The sequence below is a fragment of the Oreochromis aureus genome, linkage group 20, assembly GCF_013358895.1.
Source record: "Oreochromis aureus strain Israel breed Guangdong linkage group 20, ZZ_aureus, whole genome shotgun sequence".
Lineage (NCBI taxonomy): Eukaryota > Metazoa > Chordata > Actinopteri > Cichliformes > Cichlidae > Oreochromis > Oreochromis aureus.
In genome coordinates this window covers 35,901,540-35,920,113 of record NC_052961.1, presented here as the reverse complement: position 1 = coordinate 35,920,113, position 18,574 = coordinate 35,901,540, and the positions used below count along the sequence as shown (strand labels likewise).

The 18,574-nt window shown below is 40.6% G+C and overlaps 1 protein-coding gene across 2 annotated transcripts; it reads right to left on the bottom strand.

Annotated features, from left to right (window-relative positions):
• Positions 1-840: 840 nt before the first annotated feature.
• On the bottom strand, positions 841-18,046 carry pdyn (prodynorphin). Of its 2 annotated transcripts, none has more exons than XM_039604824.1 (4): positions 18,000-18,046; positions 2,251-2,409; positions 1,891-2,014; positions 841-1,565 (listed from the first exon to the last, which is right to left on the bottom strand). In XM_039604824.1, the coding sequence occupies exons 2-4, from the start codon at positions 2,307-2,309 to the stop codon at positions 999-1,001; spliced, it is 750 nt and encodes a 249-aa protein (XP_039460758.1). In that variant the 5' UTR covers positions 2,310-2,409; positions 18,000-18,046; the 3' UTR covers positions 841-998. The 2 variants fall into 2 exon arrangements, with proteins under 2 accessions (XP_039460758.1, XP_039460757.1); XM_039604823.1 differs by lacking the exon at positions 18,000-18,046 and adding an exon at positions 6,120-6,165.
• Positions 18,047-18,574: the final 528 nt, after the last annotated feature.

Below are 18,574 nucleotides of genomic sequence, written 5' to 3'. Positions count from 1 at the left end.
CTCTTGATCAGCCGGGGCCTTCTGTGGATTTTTCCTGTACCTTTGTGGGTTTCCTACAGGCACGCCTGGCTTCATCGCACAGAACAGATATGCTGTTTATGTTTTGTAACTTGTCATTGTAAATTAGCCATGCACAGTGAGAGAGATATGCTAAAGCTAGTACTGAAAATAATTTGTTCAGTAAGAATAGAAAAATGTCAAACGAGTCTATTTCTATTTTTTCCTTTTTTTTTCTCATTATAATAAGAAAGGGAATTAATAAAATCTGCATATTCTTCTCTGGTACAGGAATGAGCTAATTCACATTCATTCATCGTAAATGACGCCTATTATTAAAGTGCTTTAACTCCTGTTCTGGGGAAAGACTTCTGACGCTTGCCCACAACGTGGCGCAAGAACATCCTATTTTAATGACTTCGCAGGTTCATCAGTTTTCTGTCTCAGGATCAAATTCTTGGCATTTGCGCTCCTGTTATTTTCATCCTGTAAAAACTGTTTATCTATATTTTGGAAAACTTGGGAAAATGTGTAACCACAACAACAACAACAATAATAACGATAATAAACTAATATAATAATAATAAATATTCAGGTAGTTGGCATTTAGATTCTGTAAAGTCTCAAAGTGCAGTCCGCAGACATCGTTTTACTGGAAAATTCAAATTTAGGACAAAACCAACCATCCTGAGAGAGCAAACAGCGGCCTGCCCGCAACAAGAAAAACAACAACGGAAAATTGTTAAATCGCTCTCAAAGCGAACATCGCGCCATTTCGTCCTACTTATCTGTAAAACAATATAATACATTAAAAAAGAGGGTGAATTTATTTATGATTTTATTAAACAAGCATTTATTGAAGGAAAGGCGATGATGCAAATAACACAAATGTTACACAGAAGGCAGCCGAATCTAGGCAAGCTCAGCAGGCATATGATACTTCAGTTATGGCATTTCAAGTAAACCTGTGCAAGTTCCTTTGAGTTCTCCTGCGACCGTGTCTATAGGGTCAGCTCGTCATAGGAGAAATAGGGCTCCTCCACTGAGCGCATAGAGATTTTGAAGTGACGACGCAGAAACCCTCCGTACCGCTTGTCCCACTTCAGGTTGTTCAACTTTGGTCGGACTCTCCTCATGAAGCCTCCGTAGCGCTTCTGCAGCTCCTCGGGCTCCTGGTTCTCCTGCTCCACGGAACTACTTCTTTTTGACTTAGGGCCGAATTTCCGTAAAAAGCCGCCGTAACGTTTAACATAACCGCGGAGGACGTGATCCTCTGGAGTGTCGTCTTCCTGCTCCGCTGTGTCTGCGTCTCTATCTTCCAGCTTCTTCAAAAAAAGCTCATATTTCTTGGGCAGCGAGGCAGCTTTCAGGATGTAATTGTCGCGCCACGGAGATGTGAATATTTTATTCTTGTTCTTGTCGATCCTCTTGATGAAGCCGCCGTAGCGTTTGACCAGATCCGCCTGCTGGCTCTCCTCCTCCGCAGCAGCCTCATCCTGGCTGAAGTCGGCCAACCGCGGAGCCTGGCTGCAGCTCTCCAGCTGGCCCTCACACTCGGCGCTGCACGACTGCAGGACACAGACAAGATCGGGAAACCAGGCAACATTAGCAGGGCGCACTATACCTGAGCGCACGTTACATTTCCCACTTGTGGGTTATGTTTTTGGAAAAGCTTGGCGTATGCGCCTTACTTCCCAGCCAAACGGGAAATTTCAAAACGATATATACACACAGGCTGCTGCACTTCCAAGATTTTATCAATGTTTTTCCTGCTTTTTAACTCCAGAATTTAGATGATTACAATTAGAATAACACACCGAAGAATTTTCCATCATTTGGGATTAGCAACAAGATTCTGAAGTCATCTTAAATTTCCCGTTTGAACTTTCTTACCAGGCTGCTGTAAGCTTCATCGGGGCTGAGGATTTGATGCGCGCATTTCTGACACTGTGAAGAACAATCTGTGTGGATGCAGGGCGGCAAGCTCAGCATCAGCACCAGGACATACCACTCCATTCTTTAAAAACATCCCGACACACACACACAGAGTCAGTGAGGGGAGAGAAACACCACATCAAATGTTTAACCAGACTGGAATTAAAGGAATTACTGAAACTGAGAATCACGTTAGCGGAACGCCCAAGTTTTTATGTTCCTTCTTCTATTTGTTATCAATATCAATAAAATGGAAATAAAATGTTCTCTAAATTAAAGTTTGAGAGAAAAAAAAAGTGTAAAAACCAGACTCGGTACCTCAGGAATCGGACCGATACTTCCAGCCTTGTTAAGAGTCGCAGAGGCACATCTACCATGAAACTGCTCGCTGTCCGCCCTCCGACACCCGTTTCTCTAGCGCGTCCTGGCGTCTATCTTTTTATTACTGGAGATTTGGCTGTGTCATCAGAACAGCTTCTATAATCGGACCAATAGGAGGGAAATATACTGCGTAAATAAACGCACTGCCTCCCCGCTTCAGGAGTTTTAACAACGCCCACACAGAGACAGGAGTAGCAGCGCGGTTCATCCCATCAGCACATCATTATTGTCATCATTCCATCTCTGAAGTGACCAAACCCTTGGCTGTAAATCATACTGACATCAATAAGAAAATGATTTTTCTTTTTCTGTAGAACACCATATATCTGAACTGAGCAGGAAATGGATCCAAAAGTGACCATTGTGCGTCAAAACAGAGCTTTTCAGTCAGCGGCAAATCCTCTGGGGTTCTAGACACATAAGGCCCCTCCAGGTTCACCACCGTTATCTTATGTAAATAATCAGACTCCACCACCGCCAAAACAACGCCCTATTAACATTTTACGTTGCTCAAAAATAATTAAAGGAACGCTTTAATTAAAAAAATCATGCTGGGTATCTAGACTCATATGGACTAGGGACAAAAGGATGCCACATTGTTGGATGGATCTGAGTGCTGAATTCAAAGACAACCTAAAAATCAAAGTGAAAAAAGGATATGGCATGCTAGTTCAGTTTGCCAAAAAATTATTGCAGCAACGCAAAAGGCTCCTTCGTCGTCGGAGCATGCTCCTAATGAACTGGCGAATGGTATCCTGGGGGATCACTGAGCTCCTGAACATTCTGAAGTGCAGCCTGGTGCCAGAGGATGGACATGAACATAATGTCCCAGAGGTGTTCTAATAGATTTAGGTCAGGCGACCATAGGGGCCAGTCACTGGTATCTGTTCCTTCATCCTCCAGGAACTGCCTGCATAGTCATGCATCAGGAAGAACCCAGGGCGCACCGCATCAGTGTAGGGTCTGACAGTGGGTCCAAGGATGTCATTGCACAGTTTGTAGAGGTCTTGTGTCCCTCCATGGAAGTGCCTCCCCCCAAAAAACACTGACCCAGTGAAGAACCAGGCAACATAACGTTCTCAATGGCTTCTTCAAAGCCAGTGAGAACACAGTGCTTTTCACCTGCCAATTCTATGACAAACTGGCATTTGCCATAGAATACCACAGTAGTGGGCAGTGAACACAGGGTCCACTAGAGGACATCAAGCCCTCAGACATCGTGCACATTGTCAGTGATGTAGTTTAAAGTTTGTCAGCCCTTGGTCCCCACACTGGTCTGGGGTCCCCAACAGCTGCCTGTGTTGACTGATGGCAAGCAGAGTTTCCAGTTTCACCTAAAAGTCCTGGAAGCTCAGGTAAAGAAAACAAACAAAAATAATTTATTCTGACATGAAATCACGTGTTAGATTTCTTCCTGCTGTCATACTTGTGTATACCTGGATAATGAGAACATAAATAGCACCACCCACACTGTGTCCAGTAAATCTGCACACATTAGCTGAACAACAGTACTTTATCAGAGAGAGAAAAATCTGCTTATTGGTAACTATTTATAATCCTAACTAACTGTTAAATAATAGCGTATGAACTGTGACTCCTCGTGACAGTCTGAAGTGTACAGTATCATTTTCAGTTGTCTGTTGAGGTTAATTTACTGTAAATAATCAGGTTAGAATGCGTGAAAGTCTCTCTTCATTCATGACAGGATCCTGCTGCTGTTTCATGTTGCAGGTGAATTATTATTCCCATTAACGAGTGGATTTTACAAAACCCCAGATTAGTGTCATTACTGATCTAAGCTGACCTGTCACACACTTTTATCACTGTGGTAAAGCTTTATTGTGAAGTTGTATTTTACTAAAAATGTTTCTGCTGTGAACCGGTGCTAATGATTAAATGTTAACCCTGCATCAGGCGTCATTAATACCAATTAACCCAGTGTTTGAATAAAAATGAAATTGCTTAAAAAATGTAAGTGCTTTTAATGTGAGCTGTTACAGTGTTTACTTTTTGTTATTTGAAAAGCTAAGAGTTTGGAGAAAAGCCATAAATTCTGTATTGTGATAGCAAAGCATTAACACTATGTGTAGAGTTGCTAATGATGTCCGAGACCTCACAGAGGTCATCATCTTCTGATAACACTAACCAGGTAGTTTTGCTGTCTAACCAAATAAAAAAATGAAATGTTCTCATATGGGAAACAAACTGAGGTGATGTGTGGTCTGTGGCTCGGCTGCAGGGCAGGGGTAGTGCAGTGGGTTCAGGGGGCAGTGCCATCTCCAGGGTACAAATGTAGCCAACATCCCTTGACTTTTCGTTCTGTCAAAAAACACACATGTCCCTGATTTTTCACCACTATTTATTAAGTTGATAATGGTGCATTGAGGTCTAGGAGGTGGAGGAGGGTTACTGGGGTGGCTGTAACTTTGGGGTTTGAGTGTTCGTGGTTCAGTGTGTGGGTGCAAAGTGTATGTTTTAGAATTTAAAGGTTTTCAAGTAACAGTAACAATAATAGAGTAAAGTTTTCAGGAAGTTAAAAAATAAGACTATGTCAACCCCTCCTCTACCTCTCAGCTGAGTTACACCCACTGTATTTCTTGGTTATTCATGTGACCCACATGGTCTGTAAACACCTAAAGGTTTGTTTATGAGATAAGCAGTAGCAAATCCAGCCAGTCTTTGTTTTACAGTGAAAGGATCCAGTGAAACAGATCAAGCATGACAGTTCAGGTTCATCAGGTTCAAGTTTGAAGTGAAGACCACCTGACTGTGAGTCTTTTCAGTATTTCTATATGGAAACATGATGATGGAATAACAATGTGCTGACACAGTCTACATCTGTTTTTGGTATCACACCCAGCCTTTTACTTAAAAAAGTTGATTTCTTAGTCTAATAAATGTCAACATTACACATAGTGACATTTAATTCTATTGGCAGACTTCATTCCATTTACGACACAACACCAAAAAGCAGGGCTCTAGACTAACTTTTTGACATGGGCGCGCCGGTGCGCCTAACTTTAAAAATTTAGGCGTACCGGCACAAAAGTTAGGCGCACTCAAATTTTTCAACCACATCGCTTAACACCGCAGAGACTTCATCAGAGATGTGAACATCACAGCAGATGCCTTTGTGTCAAAGTAACTGAGGATAAAACACAGAAAAACATGAAGGAGATTTTCCTGGTCTGGCGTTTTATAGCAGATAACCTTAAAAATATTCTGCAATATTCTGCAATTTTGCATAATTTTAAAAAGTTTACATTTCTTCAGTATTGAACAGCAGAAATTAGGCTTTCTTGTCCGAGGTCATTTAAGTGAAAAAAGAAAAAGACAGCGCTGTAAACAACGGTAGACTGGTGGGTAATAAGCGAATGAATAATGCAGAAAACAGAGATTTGAGACGGGAAACTGTTCTTGAAGTACAGAGAGAGAGAGAGAGAGAGAGAGCTGTGCATGAAGTGTGATTTTTATCGTGGTGGAAGCAAAACAGCAAAAGTCAGAGGGAATTCATGACGACATTGATCAAATGTGAAGCGCAGTTTGCTGCTTCTTTTGCTGCTGGCTCGGCGAATTTTGGTTGGAGAGACAAAACCTGCAGCTCAGAATCAGCGCAAAAAGACGGAAACACAGCGCGGACCCGACGCATCAGAATCGCTGAGCTCCGACAGCGTGTCCGTGTTCGGGCCGTGGGGTGAGAAAGCCGAGAAAGACAAAGCTGATTCTGATGCGTCGGGTCGCTCTGTGTTTACGTCTTTGTGTGGAATCCGTTAATGAATCGATATCGCTTTATTCAAGCTACTCACCTCTCTCTTCCACCTGCACGTTCAACTGGACCACGGCCAATCAGAGAGGTCCCGCCCCTGACTATCTCTGATTGGTTTAGTCCACGATAGGGGCATAATGTGTGTCTGCTGTTGACCACACTGAGAGTCGCAGAGATTTTTTTTTTTTTTTTTTTGTTACCCGAAAATATTTGGTCGCACTCTAGAGCTCTGAAAAGGCAACTCAAAAGTCTAGTTCAGTGACTCCAATTAGATGAGAGGGCTGGTTCCCTATGCCTTTGGTTTGGGGAACAGGTCCCGACTGGACCCTGACAGCTCAGAGTCCTTGGTCTTCTTGGAGTCTCTGTGAGGGGCATTCAAATGTGCTCCACTTGGAGAGTCTGTGGTCCTCCTGGGAGACTTCCATGCTCATGTGGGCAATGACAGTGAGGCCTGGAAAGTGGCATTTGGGAGGAACAGCCTGCTTGGACCCAAGTGGTGTTTTGTTATTGGACTTCTGTTCAAAGCACAGTTTGTTCATTATGGTGTGCATGTGGCACCAGGACACCCTAGGTCATAGGTCGATGATCGATTTTGCAATCACATCATCAGATCTGCAGCCGTATGTTCTGGTAAAGAGGGGGTGAGCTGTCAACTGATCACCACCTGGTGGTGAGTTGGATCAGACGGCGATCAGCTCATTACTATGGGCCATTCAATCCCTATACAACTGCTGCAAGTGCTTTGTCCACATTCAGTTGTATAGGGATTGAAGTAGGGTAATTATCTTTTTAATATTATTATTATTATTCACTGTTATTATAAAATCCTATTCATTAGAGTCATAGGGGACCTGGAACCTTTTCAGGCTATCTTCGGGTGTGAGGCAGGATAACCTTCAACAAGCTGCCAGTCTGGTTCCTCAACATGTTGGGTGGTTTAAGGAACACTTTGAAGACCTCCTTAATCCCACTGACTGAAATGTTAGTGTTTTATTTTTGTCAGTTGACACAAGACACTGACATGTGTCTACAGACACCCTGGTTGATGCTGTAGCCCTCCAGCCCCTGCAGCAAGGCTTAGCCGCTCGGCTTTCTGTTTTTTAAAGTAAAAGTCTTTTATTAAGGTTTGCGGGTTTCGTTAATCCTGAACTGTTGCTAACACAACTGTAGGAAACCGTTTGAGTTCTTCTATCAACATCTGAGACTATTTGGTTTCATAGGTGGTAGCTATTTTGATGACGCCACTTAGACCCAGTTGTGTTCAATGTGACTAATCACTTCCTGTCTCATGCACAGAAAAAGAATACACCTTCGGGATTCTAGGCCCGTTTTTGTGAAAGATGGTCAGATGAGCACACAAACTGTTTTTTCTACCAGCAAGCCCTCCTCCGCACGGAGAAGAACAGACCCTGAAACTCTGAATGCTTTGCTCTACAGAGTACAAGATAAATCTGAGAAACAAAGTAACTCCCTTGGATCTGTAATTGAATTGGAGCATAGAACACAACAGTTACTATGGTTACCATGACATACTTTTTCACCTGCATTCATCTAGCTTTAATTTTTTTCCCATTGGTTTTAATTTCATTGAAAGACTGGTCAAGCTGCAAATTGTAGCTGTACTAACAGGATGTAATCCTTACAGAAGGTTAATTCTACACTTTTGTAGGATTATGGTTTCCCTACATGACCACATTACAGTACAAAATACAGACTGATAAGTAAAATGCAATTCCTCCTGATTAGTGGCCAAAACTGGAGTCTGGAAGTTGTTAAAATAAACGATGTGTAACGATGGGAGAGCTTTACTTTCAACATCATCAGCTATTTTTTCAATTCAGTCTCGGCATTAGATGATGAAATAACTGACTAACTGAAACTAAGAGTTTCATAGCACAGAAACAACAGCAGCTAAAGTTACTTGAATTGGCCTCAGATAGTAGATTTGTCTGTTTGCTTGTCCTGCCAGATCTTAATGTAACTTCTGATTCCAATATTCAAAGACTATAATCACTGTTACAGCATAACGTCTGCGCTGCCATGAGTCATGTAAATGTGCTAAATTTCAATTTGTTTATGTACTCAAAGACTCTTCTTCACACACAAACATTAATCATGTAATTCTGCAGCGTTCTGTGTTGGGACCAATACTTTTTTATGATATTATTTCACATTAATAACAGATAATAACAGATATTAATAACAGATATGATTCGATGCAGAGAGGTCTATTAACACATAGTGAGTGAGAAAGGTGACTGGAAGGGAAAAACTCAATGCATCATGGGAATCCCCGGCAGCCTACGTCTATTGCAGCATAACTAAGGGAGGATTCAGGGTCACCTGGTCCAGCCCTAACTATATGCTTTAGCAAAAAGGAAAGTTTGAAGCCTAATCTTGAAAGTAGAGATAGTGTCTGTCTCCCGAATCCAAACTGGAAGCTGGTTCCACAGAAGAGGGGCCTGAAAACTGAAGGCTCTGCCTCCCATTCTACTTTTAAATACTCTAGGAACAACAAGTAGGCCTGCAGTGCGAGAGCGAAGTGCTCTAATGGGGTGATATGGTACTACAAGGTCATTAAGATAAGATGGGGCCTGATTATTTAAGACCTTGTATGTGAGGAGCAGGATTTTGAATTCAATTCTGGATTTAACAGGAAGCCAATGAAGGGAAGCCAAAACAGGAGAAATCTGCTCTCTCTTTCTAGTCCCTGTCAGGACTCTTGCTGCAGCATTTTGGATCAACTGAAGACTTTTCAGGGAGTTTTTAGGACATCCTGATAATAATGAATTACAGTAGTCCAGCCTGGAAGTAATAAATGCATGAACTAGTTTTTCAGCGTCACTCTGAGACAGGATATTTCTAATTGTGCAAATGAAAGAAAGCTCCTGTCTTTCTGTCAGTCCTGCTGTCTCCATCCATACACTGTAGCAGGTCTCACTTCCAACTGGCGTCCAGCTTCTGAGGCATACACACTGACAACATTCAATATCACACCTTCGACTTCTAGCTTGAAAGTCATGATTCTGTCTAACACTCCCTTCACCTCCACAATACTATTCACATGTTTTCCTTCAGAATTACACCTTCTCCATTTTTCTTCCTTTACATCTCAGTGGAACAGTTTTAATTCACCTTCCATGCTCTTGGCCTTGCTAACAACATTGGAGGTTCAGACTGTGCAGAATGCAACAGTTAAACCCAAAAACACTAAAACTCAGCAGTCACCTGTATGAGTTGTTAAAAGTAAGCCACTGATAATCTTCATAATGGCAGTCTCTCTATAATAAACTGTAAAACCTGAATAAAAATGCTAAAACTATTATTACAATTCACAAGTGTTATTGACCGGGTTCAGAAACCTTTAATGAAATAAAAGGGTCTTAAGTTAATATTTAAAAGAATAAAATAAGCAATTATAGGAAATATTGATTTAAAACACTTGATTAGAGTGAAGGTTGCCAGGTTTACTGTGTCTCTGAGTGATCAATCAGTGTCAGGCCGTTACATGCAGGACTGCAGGAATCTTCTTAACTTTGTACTTCATTATCAGTGAAGTTTTATATAAATAAATGTTCGTACTACTTTTACACACTACTTAACAAGCACATGAACTAACCTGTGAGGACCGATCGTATAAAACAATAGTATAATAACATCAACTACAAAGGGTGCAAAGTCTCACAATGTGACAGATGATGACCCTTGAAAGCAGTCTGATTTCTGCAGTAAGACTTGCAACCAGTTACACAACATGCATGATGTGCCTAATAATTGTGCAGCCCTTGGTGATGTGTAGATAACCTTTCAGAGTTTTCACAGAAGCGCCACAGCTATGGGTGCATCATTAACATCCTTATGATGCAAACTCGCACTTTCAAAATCCACTGAAAGAAAAGTGAAAAGTGAAAGAAATTTAAAAAAATTTGACAAAATCCAACAAAACGTGTGTATTCATCATTATTTCTAAAGTTCAGGAATAATAATCCTTTCTTGGTAGGTGCTGCCAAAATAAAGACAGATGTCCACAAATAATAAGGAGGAAAATACACTAAACACTAAATGCTGATAAACCACAGAAATGACCTGTGAGAAGATCAGCAGCATAAAACAATACAAAGAGAAACCAAACAAGTGTTCATAGGAGGGTTGATCCATATGAACGCGATGATTGGTCACTTCATTTTTAGGACTTCTGTTCTGTGAAACCAGCTTCCAGGTTAAATTCCAGTTATTTTCCGAAACATAAGCTGCTCTGATAGTTTTTGTTTCTTGTTTTTTCAGCTGCAGGTGTTTAAGGGTTTGAGACTGAGACAAAGATTAAATATAAAAGCATAATTCAATCATAAGCGTATTCTGTGTACAAATTTGATATGAGATCAGCAAGCAGAGCGTAGGTGCTGTTTCAGGATCATGTATTAATGCTGGTAGAACAGTGAAAAATAAAAATCATGGACTAAAGTTCCATCTAAGAATCTGTGTTTATTACTGATGCTCATCAAGGAAACACAAAGACATAACTTAATATCTTCCTATCTTCCAGGAATGGTGATGCAATTGTCAAATCTGTTGATCTCTAATTTGAAACCTAACCGGCTACTTGGGTCTACAGCATAAGCTTCCTTTACAATTTACCCCAATGTACCCCTCTTAGCCTTCTCTCTCTCTGTTAGCAGGTACCTCGTAGCAAACAACAGAAGTGTTACACCTGAGTTACAACAAACAAACAAACAAAAAACAATACAGTCAGTTTTCTTGCTGTTGTTGCCATGACATCATGGATAAATATGGTGTGGTTGAATTTATTTATGGCTTTTGATAAATCATTTTATGGTCAGATGTGGTTAATGTAGTTAGTTGTACTATAAAATAATATGTAATGTTTTCACTGACTAAACTGACGTGCTGTATGCCATCCTCAGCTGTAGTGTTAGCAACACACCCACACCGCTGCAGCCACTTAATATATCTTTTTTAAAGACAAAGTTATTTTGGGAGTAAGCATGGCCTAACAGAGTGACCGTGATATGCAAGTGTGACTCAGGTTCAGAAAAAAGCAAACAGTTTTTGACTCGAGGTCAAATGTTTGTGGTGAGATGTGAATCCTTAAACTGGGCTGACTCAAAGGCGACTGCTTATCACCAGTATGATACGTGGATACATCAGCGGATTTTATAGACTCAAACTGAACTCACACTGTGTTGATTTTTAAAATATAGAGTACTTCGTTAAGGTCTTGAGCTATCCTTGTATCTTTTATAGTTTTCTTCTAAGGTGCTAGCATTTCCTGTCATTTCAAATGGTCGAGTGGACTTGAGCAAGAAGTTCTCCAAACTTTCTAAAGGTATTAAAAAATCTCTTTTGACATTTGCTGCTTTTCCATTTTTAGTCCGGTCCTTGTACCTGACCTGATCATTTTCAGAGGAATGCTTTATTTTGTTTGTTAAGCCTCTTAACACTAACCGATGAATCATTCCAGCATAGAACTGAAACGATAAACGAGTGTTGTGTTTGAACATAACAGACAACTTAGCAAAGAGCCAATGTTAAATTGCATTATTATTCACTTTGTTGCTAACAGTCAGTCACTGAGAAACTAAAGGAGATATATTATGTGATAGAGATAAACAGTCTGTGAATGTCCTTACAGCCATCTGTAGATAATAGTTGAGGCTTTGTCACGTTTTTTGGCTGCGTGTCAGTCAGCGGTGTTTGGGGATGTAGAAACAGTAAGACAGTTTCTACATTCCATGTAAGCAAGACCCACCATGCAAAAACATCTGAAATAGTTTTGACTGGCATCAGCTTAAAGAGGCAACAGAAATCGAGAGCTTGATGCTTTTGACTCATTTCCTTGTGGCTGACAGTCAGAAACACTCCAGGCTCTGATCATCATGTGTTTTTCTTCTTCTTCAGGCTGCTCTCTTTAGAGGTCACCACATCTGCCTCCATCTCATCTTATCTATGGGCTCAAAATGTGGTCATAAATATTTTGTACTTGTAAATCAGGATTTGTATGTGTAAAAAGAATTTGTGCGTGCGTAAAAAAGATTTGTATGTGTAAAAAAGATTTGTGTGTGGACTTAGCCAAAACCCCCCTGCAAGTTACAAGTACGAATTTTGACCCTATTTTTCTTCCTGTCATCTGATTGGTCAATGTCATGTCAATCACAAATGTAACAATCCAATCAGAGAACAGATGGGTTTGGCTGTCGGAGGGGCACTTTTTTGAACTGCAGGGGGGTTTTGGCTAAGTCCACACACAAATCTTTTTACACATACAAATCCTGATTTACAAGTACAAAATATTTATGACCACATTTTGAGCCCATACTTATCCCTCACATCCTCCGCTGTCACATGCACAACCCCAATTTCAACAAAGCTGTGATGAAGTTGTATTTTGTTTACAATAGAACATAGAAAACATAACAAACATAACAAACACACTGAAATGCAGAAAATGTACTTTTTTCACAGCTGTGGTGTTTGGTCCATTTAAGTCCAACTGTGGTTTATTTTTCCTCTTGATGTGGTTCCTTTTCCAGATGTGAACATTGCACTTGGGTGTGGACCAAAACAACCACGCTGAGACCTGTTGGAGGAGGTGGTCTGGGGCTGATTCCAAAGCAGTTTGTTTATAGTATGAAGGTGATCTGATCCCAATCTAAGCCAACTACAGGTGTGCAAGTTTGAGCTGATGTCTGCAACCCAGCATCTTCTGTTTATTTTGTATTTTTGATTTCTTACGTTATATTGAAATATGTTAAGTTCTTGTGATGTTATTCTTAGTTAGGGTTTAGTTGAAGTTTAGTCTAGTTGTGTTATCATCCTTGTGTATGTAGGTTTCTCTCCTATGTGTCCCCCTACCTCTCTCGCTCCCTCTCTCTTTGTCAAGCTTGTGTGTTCCAGTTGATGTCTCGCCATGTTTCCTGTTTAACTTTGAAAGTCTTGTGTTTCCATGTTCAGTGTGTTTGGCTTTGCTTCCCCTGTGGTGTCTTGTTCATTTGTGTCAGCTGTGTTTCCCCTTCCCTCATTACCCCTCTGTGTATTTAAGTCCTCTGCTGTCCTTTGTTCAGTGTCACATCGTCTGTTTTGCTCCCTCTACGTCATGTCAGGTTTCAAGTGATTCATGCTTCACGTTCATGGTTTATCTCATAGCTTCTCTCATGGTCCTGCTCAGAATCATGTTCATGCCTCTCTTAGTCGTAGTTATTATAGTCTTTAGTTTTTTCGAGTTTGATTTTAGTTTTTGCCACTGTTTGTTTTGCCTTGTTTTTTGGATTCATGTTATCAGCCGAAATAAAGTTTTGCTTTTTGTTTAAACAGCACGTTCATTTCTCCAGTGTCTGCTTTTGGGTCCGCTTCACAAACACACCGGCCATCCCAGCTGTGACACCTGAAACCTCAACCACGTATGCTTTTAATTCTCAATGTGGCAAGATACTATAGATGTACAAGGGTCTGTATGGACTAGCAGCTAGCTGTGAAATGAAGATAAATTCTCCATGTTCTCCAATAGACCAGAACTGGACCTTTTCCCTCTTTTTACTTTTGTTTTCCTGCTCCAGACGCACCTCTATATTTTGTAGTGACACATTTCGATTCACTTGGAGTTAACTTGGGATTTTTCCCCTGTGAAAACAAACCAAACAACAGGAAAAAGCTACAAGTTAACTCATCAGCTGATTCAGACCAGAGTAAATCAACTATATGTGTAATATTAGCTCATGTTGAATTTGAAGGCAGAAATGCGTCACAAAAAAGTTGGGATAGGGACACATTTCCCCCTCTTCTGTTAGCAACAGTCCATAAATGTCAGGTGTCAAAGATGGGCTGCGTGGGAGGTTGGAGATGCAAAACGCAACTCAAAAAACCCTTTAATGCAGAGTTCTTACAGAGAAAATAATGCAGGTCGAAACCAGTGGCGGTCGATCAGGTCAAGCAAGGCAAGCAGTGTTTGCTCTAAAAATAAACCTAAATCAAAAACTTACCAAAATAAATCATCTCGTTCGCGTTTCATCTCCTGGTTTGTTTATATCCATCCTTTACATTACTGCCATCTTGTGGCCACAGTCAGCTACTGGAGTTGCACAAACTGAGGGGCAAACAGATATTTTCTGGTCATTTGTACATGCACATTGCGGACAAACCGATGGCTTTTCAACCTCTGCTAAACTGATGGAAGACCAGGCAAGCTGGCACCGCCTCCGCTTTCACTGCTCTGAGATCAGTTACAGTCTGGTCTTCAAATGGAAACACAGCTACCATTAGCAAGTGAAAGAACCTTCAGGGATTTATCATCGTAACAGATACGTTTCGTCTTGCTAACCACCTTGGCCAACACTTGTGATGTAGGGAAGATGGAGTTTGAAACTCCTTTAGCACATGAACAAGGAAAGCTACGATAATATTGGAGAAGGGACAGCAACTGTGACCAGATCTCTGGGCAAAAACCTGATGTTCATGAGCTTAGACACACAGACTCGACTTTAAAAAAAAAAGTTTTTACAAATAAAGAAGCTCAGGAACATCATTTTCATAAATATGTAATCCTGAGAGGACAGCAAGTAACAGCATATGCTTTATAGAATATGATGATAGAGTTTAAAAAGGATTTAAAGTATTTAAAATAAGCTCCGCCTTAAACATATAGAACCACATTTAAGACCAATGGGGAAGATTTTTCTCAACTTTATTTTTCTTAATTGAACTATAGAAGTAATAATATTATATAATCTTTTAGCCAGGAAAGAGTGCTGAGAGGCGAAGACACCCATGTACAGAACCTAGAGCTGGGCGATATAAGATTTTTTCATATCACGATATGTTTTTTTCATTTCTGGCGATAACGATATATATCACGATATAAGCCAAATAACTATATTTGTAAGATTTAAATGTGCCGTTGCTCACAAGTAAAATGTGAAATAATCAGCAGCTTGTTTTGATTTAAATATTTATTTCCCATAATAAGTTCAACAGGGTAGATGTACTTAAGGAACATGAGACTTCAGTTTCAGATAAATAAAGGCAAATATTGCAAACTACACAAAAGGCAGCCGCTAAAGCGTTTAAGTTTCAAAATAGAACAAACAAAACAGACTAAATTGTCAATTCCACTTAGAAACAAAATATTAATTCTAAAAATAAATCTTAGTTTGTTTTACAGAAGAACAGACAAAATTGACTAACTTTTGTCAATATCAAATAAACTGAGAACTAAAAGGAAATTCTCAATCTCTCCTTGTTGTATAGCTTAGCTTTTCAAACAGTTTTAACAGTTACTTTAGTCTGACAAAAGCCGAATGACGAATTAGCGCTTTCAGTCAGAGATTGAGCATGCACCGCTTTATTGTATTTCAGACTTGCTTTCGGCACAATTTACAGTGCGGCGCTACTCTGTTTTTGTCAGACTTGAAATAGCGAAATACCTTCACTCACGGAACTTCTGTGGCCCTTCCGTTCGACAAGCTCTCCGGCATTGGAACCATCATCTGTTTTTTCTTCGGTAACCTTCGCTCACGCTCTCGGTTGATTTTTCTCTAGTCGGCACACTCGTTTCCTTCATTACCCGGGCAGCCCGGCTGCAAAAACAAATACACATGTGCGCCTTGGCGCTTGTGCTGTACGTAACAAGTCACGTGACGTGACGCTGCGGCTGTGATTGGTTCGGCTCTGCGCTACTTAATTTGGATTGGCTGTACTTTTTTTTTTAAGAGGACAAGAGAGATGAGGCCTATCGCAATAGTTTAATTTTTCTATCGAGAAAAAGTTATTTCGCAATACATATCGTTATCGTTTTATCGCCCAGCTCTAACAGAACCCAATGAAAATCGATAAGGAATGAAATTGATAAGTGACATTGATAATGAAATCTGAATAGCTAAATTCTTACCATGTGCCATACCTTGATGGCACACTGGATCCTGGGTTTTTGTCTAGTTATTTACAGTGCAGTGGACCTCATCGGGATAAAGGACAGTAAGTGGACTGGTTCTTCTAGAGCAGTGCTCCCCAGCCTCGGACCGGTACTGGTCCGTGAGTCGTTTGGTACCGGGCCGCGAGAGTTGAGGCTCAGGTGTGAAATGTATGGTTTTCAGGGTTTTTATCGGTTTTCAACGTTATTTTGTTATCGTTTTTATCGTTAACTCAGTTTTCCTGGGTCTTTTCACGTGTGTTATGAATAAATCTTCTTTTTTTCGGTACCGGCACTAGTTTTATTTTGTTGTATTCATCCGCGACACCTCATTGCCGGTCCGTGAAAATATTGTCGGGCATAAACCGGTCCGTGGCGCAAAAAAGGTTGGGGACCGCTGTTCTAGAGCACTTTTCTATTCGGAGTACTAAAAGCCCTTTATACAATTGCCTCATCCATCTATCATTACTTTTCTATCCAGCATTCACACACATTCATTCATGCATTGGAGAACAGCTTGGTGTTACTATCTTGCCTAAGCCTAAGAACTGGCATGGCCATGGACGTGAGTGGAACACCTGATATGGTAAATTGTGAATGGACTGGTTCTTATATAGTGCTTCTCTACTCTAGTGCTGGTATCAATAATTTGGATGTGTGAATAAATAATATGGCAATATTGTGTATGGTTTGAAAGGGGAGTAAAGGAGGGGGCCATTTATGTCCACAGCCATCATTGAAAAGAGGTGCTGGCTACAATGCATCCTTGAGATCCCTTCCCAGGTGCATCAACCCCCTCAGGTGATCTCAAGAGGTCACATGATGAGCTTGGGCAAGGTCTCCCAGTGGTTTCACCCTTAATGAGTAGTATTAATGACCCATACTTTTTTTCCACAAACTGCCAGATGTAATGACTCATGTGAACAATAGTGGGTCAATCCTCAGGATCACATCCAAAAACGACAACCCACACAGGAGGTTAAATACCTGGGTCACCTTTTAAACTGAAGCTCCTTGTGTGACAGATGAAATGTCTTCAGAAACCTGAGGAAGTCTGGTTGCCTGTTTTTCAAGCTGTCAATTATAATATTTTGAAGTTCTTCAGCCAGGAAGGTGTGCAAAAAGGTGAATATGTCCAAGGACAATGCAGCCATTTACATCCACAGTCCCCCGTTTGCAGAGGTTCAATATTAATTACAAAAAAAGCAGACAAAGTTTCGCATTTGTATTTTTTAGTTTTTCACTGTAATTTTAAATATGAGGCCCAGAGATATGTTAGTGCAAACCAGACTACCAGAGAGGTAAAAGAAAACACTGAGAGCCACTTAAATCTCTGAGGCCCTCAACTAACCTCTGACACTGAGACTTTTCACAGGAAGCTGATTTCTGCTAATTGATTTTAATTTTAATTTTAATTATTTTTATGAGCTGACAACCCTTTAAACCCATGAAAAGGGAAAATTTACCACCAAAACATTCCAACATTTGCAAAGTACTGGCTGTAGAGAGCTGCTTTATTCTCACACACCCACACCCCTCTTCTCTCTCTCTCACACACACGAGTATCGTATATGGCTCTGGGTTTCATAAATGCTCCCCCTTTCTCTGTTTGAGCAGCCTTGTTTGCATTTACATTCCCCAGTAACCTGGAGACACCTGCATGTCACACAGAACACCAGCCTACTGCTCTGACATTCTACTGCTTTCAACACACACACACACACACACACACACACACACTACACTATATGGCGTTATCTTGCAAGTCATGGTTTACAGCACAATTAAACAGATAGTAACGCTGTAATGTTTGTCTTGAGTTCAATGAGCATAAACCTTCTTCTTTCCATTTCCCTGCTCTCTCATAGTGGTTTACTCCTGTAGGTTCCACATGCACACGATCATTGTGTCAAGGTGGCTGAAAAAGTGCTTTAAAGCCAACCTCTCCTCAGGCTTTTCCATGCATCATCATCATCACACTTACACGCTTACACAGTTTACCTCTATCCCTCCCACCCACCGACTCCTTGGTGACGCCTCACACCTCCGCCAATGAAAAAGATCTGTTGTGAGACAAAAGCGAGGTGAGCACACAAGTGACAACAACACCACCAACCTGAGCTATACACCGTATTTGGTGTGAAAGTAACCATAGCAGCCGTTAAGAAAAGCTGCCACTGTGACCATAAATAAAACTTCCTGATAGGTGGAGGATCATGGTATTTATTTTATAACAGCGAACAGATACGCAGCTACACAGTGTAAATACACAATTTAATACAACAGACTTTAATTTTTCATTAATGCCACTCTCCACTTGAACAGAGCTAATGATAATATTCAAAAAGAGTTTTTTTGACTCCTCAGAGTTGCGACTGTAGATGAAGGCTGTGTGCACAAGGGAAAATATTAAGTGCCAGCCTCTGTGTGTTTGAATTGAAAACATCAAGTGTGCTTCAAGGCAAGAGTGTCTTAAATGCAACAAGGCAGATATGCTCCCGAACAAAGCAAAAATAAAACAGAAGTATGTGAAACAGCAGACTTGATGCTCAATATCAGAAGACTAAGTTTAAAAA